General features: G+C 44.5%; 1 protein-coding gene across 3 annotated transcripts in view; it reads left to right on the top strand.

Moving 5' to 3' along the window:
- The first annotated feature begins 4,156 nt into the window (after positions 1-4,156).
- Positions 4,157-5,185, top strand: part of LOC121627503 (gamma-aminobutyric acid receptor subunit beta-3-like) — a 34,613-nt gene continuing 33,584 nt past the window's right edge. For all 3 annotated transcript variants that reach the window (XM_041966429.1, XM_041966428.1, XM_041966427.1), the window contains exons 1-3: positions 4,157-4,236; positions 4,339-4,430; positions 4,569-4,636. In XM_041966429.1, the coding sequence (XP_041822363.1) occupies positions 4,157-4,236; positions 4,339-4,430; positions 4,569-4,636 (240 nt within the window). The remainder of the gene's footprint in view (positions 4,237-4,338; positions 4,431-4,568; positions 4,637-5,185) is intronic.

Genomic DNA, 5,185 nt, shown 5'->3' with positions numbered 1-5,185 from the left:
GTTTTGGGGTTTTTCTTTTTTTTTTTTAAGGCTGGGGGTCTCCGTCGAAACCGGACGATCACGGGATCAGTCACCTAATCTCCGCGCCTGTCGGTTGTCTCCCCTCCTTCTTCTCCTTAGCTTTTCCACCATGGGCTGCTTATGCTCTTTCTCCCTCTGCCTCTCTCCCCCATCAAGCGGTGTTGTAGCAGTCTGTCTGGTCTTCTCCTCCTATAGGCTACACCGCCTTCCTCCTTTAGCGCCTGCTGCACCGCGTCTCCTGCATCGCCTCCAGAGGTGTTGCAGCAGCAGCAGCAGCAGCAGCATCACACGGGCTGCCTCCCCGGTCTTGTCCGCCAGCCTCGGAGGAGACTGGGTTCACTCCACATTTTTTTCCGTCTCTTTTGCTATACCGCCTACTGCCGGTGCGAGAGAATGAAGTGCTGCAACAGAGGCTAATAATTTTATAATAGGTGCTCCCCATTGGTGGGTTGGGAGGAGGAGGCGCACTGGCAGTGCGACCGGGGGGGAAGTCAGATGTTAACAAAATCAGGTGCGGGTTTTTAAAGCCTGTCGCTGAACTCAACAGCAAAACTGACTTTGTGTGCATTGCGATTAAAGGAGCACACACCTGTCCAATGAACTTATATAGGGGCCCGTTTTTTCATTGACACCACCCGTCATGTTCCAGCTGCGCTCATTTGAACTGGTTTTAAACTGGATGTTATTGAACGCGACGTAAAGCAGAAGCAGAAGCTTGACATGTCCACCATTTATCTATAAGTTTTAGCTGACTTTTTCAGCTGTTTAGTACTTTTAGCAAGACCATTTCAACCAACAATGGAAGGTACACTATTTCAAGGAAACATCCGTTAGTGTTTATCCCTTAATTCAGCTTTCAGTTTCAAAAATGTACCCATTGCCTCTAGCCATGTCATTGTATCCATTAGTTAGCTTTGCGATTTAAAACACTTACCCATGAGGCTACTTTTCGCTGTGCAACAATTTATTTGTTGCTTTTACCTAACTGCGTGTGGGCCTATTTCAACCATTTAGCTTCCACTTTTAGCTACTTTCAACTATTTCAACCATTTAATAACCACGTATTAACGGTACTTTCAGCTAATATTAACCATTCCAACCATTTGTGTCGCTAAGTTATTCGCCTAATTTTAGGTATTTCAAATCTCTACCCCTCACTTTTAACTATTTCAACCATTTAAGAGTTATTCATCACTTTTAGCTCACAATTTCAACATTTTATCTAAGCTATTAGCCTACTGTAGCTATTTTAAATCTTTAATCATTACTTGTAGCTGTTTCAACAATTAAGCTATTAGCCCACTTTTAGCTGTTTTAAGTGTCTGTTACTTTAAGCTAACTATTTCAACCGTTTAACAGTTACCTATTACTTTTAGCTAACTAGTTTCAACATTTAACAGTTATCTGTTACCTTTAGCAAACTATTTCACCCATTTAACAGTTATACTTTACTTTTAGTCATTTATTTCAACTGTTTATTCATGACATTTAGCTGAGTATTTCCACCACGAATGGCATTCTTTTAGCCTCACCTGCTAGCTTGCTAGCTAGTTTTCCTACGCACCCTCTTATCTCCATGTCTTCTAATTGAGGTATTCTACAAGTTTTCCACTTAACGCTCATGCAAGTGTGTCTGGCTGGGAAGCATTGGCATATACATTAATTTGTGAGACTTGATAGATTGCCCCCTGAGGAGGGGGCCGAGGAGCTGTTTACTATGAGACTCTGATGAGTGAGTGAGTGAGTGAGTGAAATAACACAAAACCAGCAAGAGATCCGGAGATCTCGTCATGAATTTGCATACAACAACCGTCAGAGCAGCGCTTCCGTTTTGAATTCCTCCTCAATAAAGTCTCAAACCAAAGCTGTTATCATCCTGACGGTTGCCATAAGAGGGTAGCCGAGTTCCACGTTTCGTAGACGGCAATTAGTGTCTGATATTTAACCTCCCTCCACTTTCTTTAATCCGTCTGGAGACGCAGTCTGTGGACCGCAGCCACAGCCAGGAAATGTAAGAAGCGCCCGTCTGTCGCCTCAGGAGGCTGATTTCAGCACCGCGCCTGGTGCGGACAGCTCCTGCAGAGTGATGGCCGGCTGGACAAGTGAGTGGAGGAGAAGTAAAAAAAACAAAGATACAGCGGAGTGTGTGTGTGTGTGTGTGTGTGTGTGAGTGCGCAGATGAGAAGGTGGGGGTGAGGGGCTCTCCTAGAGGAAAATTGACTGCCTTTCAATATTTGCCCTCCAGGCATCCCACCCTTCAGATTCCTGCCTTACACCACAGGCCACCAAACCTGGGTAGAAACAGCAGCTGTACAGACCACACAGATCAATTAACTCGCACAACAAACCGCGGAGGGTCACACAAACAAACAAACACAAATATGCCTAATGAACTTCTTCTGAAATGTAAATGAAAAGTCGTGAAAACTTGAAGCCTATAAAGCGGATCTTACAGGAAAACTAAACTCCCAGCAAAGGTTATTTACGTTAATTGCAGTGATAGAATGCGCGTGGACGTGATTAATCACCCACTGTTTTCATTGGCTGAAACCTACTCGATCATTAATGATGTCATCACCCTTTTCTTTCAGGAATGCTGTTGACGGAAACAAGAAGTTGTTCGCCATCTATGACACCAGGTGGGAAATGTCACAATAACACACGCACTATTTATCAATGATGTTCTGCTGCTGTGTGTGTGTCGCGCGCGCACGCAGGCACGCGGTCCCAATTATCCGCGGAATTCCTGACGACTTTAATATTTGCCGACCTAAATTATTTATGGTGGAGCCCTACATTTTAGATAAGGAAAAGAGGCCATTATAGGCGATTAAAGGTCTAATCAATCACAATCATCGATTAATAGCTTGATAAATGCAGCCTGTCCCTCCTCGATACTGTTCAGGTCCCGCCATTTTTATAGGAAACACAGAGGAAGGGGGATTGGCGCAGATGGTGTGAGGAGCACTGTAAAAAATGTCCATTTTAACAAGGCAATTTGGTGTAATATTGAGCCATGAAAATGTTGTATTTCTTCGTGAAAAAATTTCCAGTCTAATTCATTATTACCTCTTTCAGGAAGTTTACAACCCAAAGAAATGAATTAAACAAAGGTCAGATCACTTAAATAATGATTGAATTAATGAAATAAATAAAAAAAAAATAAATGTCATCTTGAAATAGGATGCTGTGTCCAAGACGAAAGTGAAATTATCTCACCTGTTAAAAAATACATATATTTAAAGGGGCACCTTAGTGGTTTTTACACATAGAGGTGTCATGTTGAGTAGACCTTCTTGTAAAAACAGCTGTGTAATGTTCTCTTTGACTCTGAAACTCTGACTGAATAACCCTGGTGATGTCATCAGGGTTACACTGAACTGGGCTTGAGCCTTGAAATTTTTAACCGAGCGTCTGCGCTACAAATTTGGGAAGGTGCCTGAAATGCATGCATGAAATGTTGCACTATGTGAATTGTCGGATCCAGTGTTTCTGCAGCTTGAGGCATACTATATATAAAAATATAAAAGTCAGGATCCCTCAGCCTCTTTTACTTTCATTTTGAGCCTTAATTTTAAATGCTCTCATGAGTCGCACATCTTAATGAAAGTACATTGCTAAATCGCTGCAGTGGCCCTTTAAACACCTCCATCCTACAGATACACAACACTTGAAGCAGATAGAGGGTTTATTTCCAGGCTCATGCAGCTACTGGTGGCTATTTTTTACAGTGTGCAAGTGTCGGGCTTCGTCTCTCATTTAAACAAGCCGAGTGCCTTCACCGCCACCAGCAGCAGCAGCAGCATCCCTGTAAAAACCCACCTCATCAATATGCGCTCCAGCTCCTGAGGAGCCTCTTCTTCTTGCACAGTCAGAGACGGCAAAGAAAAGCGGAGCCAGTGTTCACGCCGCGGAGGCGATGTCAGCCCATATTTCATATCTGACTCCATCCCCAGCAAGCCGCTGACTTTTCTCCCCCCCACCACCTCAGTCGACTTTCTCCTCTCGGGCAATCAGTGGATTTACTCTGATTCGCGGAGCGTCCGGAACCGTTTCCACTGTTGATTGGGGGGGCTCTTCTCTGCTGTTGTGGTTGTAAACAACGAGAAAGAAGAATAGGAAAAAAACAGGGGGGATGTTTGCTTTGCACAGGGTCCGTCAATTTCGCGTCTTTTCCGCGCTGGTTGTCGGTTCGATTGTGTGTTGCGCGAAAAGGTGAGTGCTTTTGTCATTTAGTGAAGTCAAGGTTATTGCCCCGGCTGATTGATTCTGGAGCCAAGGTGATGTTTTTCTCTCTTGTTTTTGCTGTCATTTCAGCGTCAATGAACCGGGCAACATGTCTTTCGTGAAGGAGACGGTGGATAAACTACTGAAGGGATATGACATCCGACTGAGGCCGGACTTTGGAGGTTTGTGCCGTGTTTACCTCCATCATCTTCCCTTCACGCCGCAGGCAGCCAGCTTTATTTTTGGCGCCATTCACAGTGTTGTGGTCAGGTGTAGAGGTGTAGGCCTATATCCATATTCTGCTGTTTAACCTTTTCCAGGGGCCCCTGTTGCAGTCGGCATGAGCATAGACGTGGCGAGCATAGACATGGTGTCAGAAGTCAACATGGTGAGTGAATCTGCATCCCATAAACTGCTGTTTCTCTGTGTTTACTCAACCGCATAATGCAGGCAGTCCTGCCCCTGTGCGCTGGCACTCACACATCATGATTCCTTTGCTTACTTGCTGCTGTAGTAGGAAGTGCTGATGTAAATCCAGTTTGCCATTATGTGAGGCTGAGATGGATGGGCTGGGTTTCCTGGAAGCAATAAAGCATCTTTATCTCACACACTGTACCGGCAGCCTTACCTTACACACACAGGACGCTCAGCTTATGAGTGTTAAAAAAAAACAAAACAAACATAATAGGGCTTCCTGCCCCTGTTTCCAACAATTCTGATCCTCAGACAGCAGCATCGGCTCACTCAGAGGATAGATTAAAGCCGCAACGGTGGTTTTACAATCAATACATCCACACACAATGCATATGCAACACACAGAGTAAGGAAAACATGCACTGATAATGCTGGACTCTCCGCTCCCCATTTAAATCCTTTGCAGTCGACAGCCAGAGCAAACCTTTAGCTCTCACTTTGCTCTGCTTGTTAACCTCTCGAG

Source organism: Chelmon rostratus, chromosome 24 (genome assembly GCF_017976325.1).
Source record: "Chelmon rostratus isolate fCheRos1 chromosome 24, fCheRos1.pri, whole genome shotgun sequence".
NCBI lineage: Eukaryota > Metazoa > Chordata > Actinopteri > Chaetodontiformes > Chaetodontidae > Chelmon > Chelmon rostratus.
This window is presented reverse-complemented; position numbering and strand designations above follow the sequence as displayed.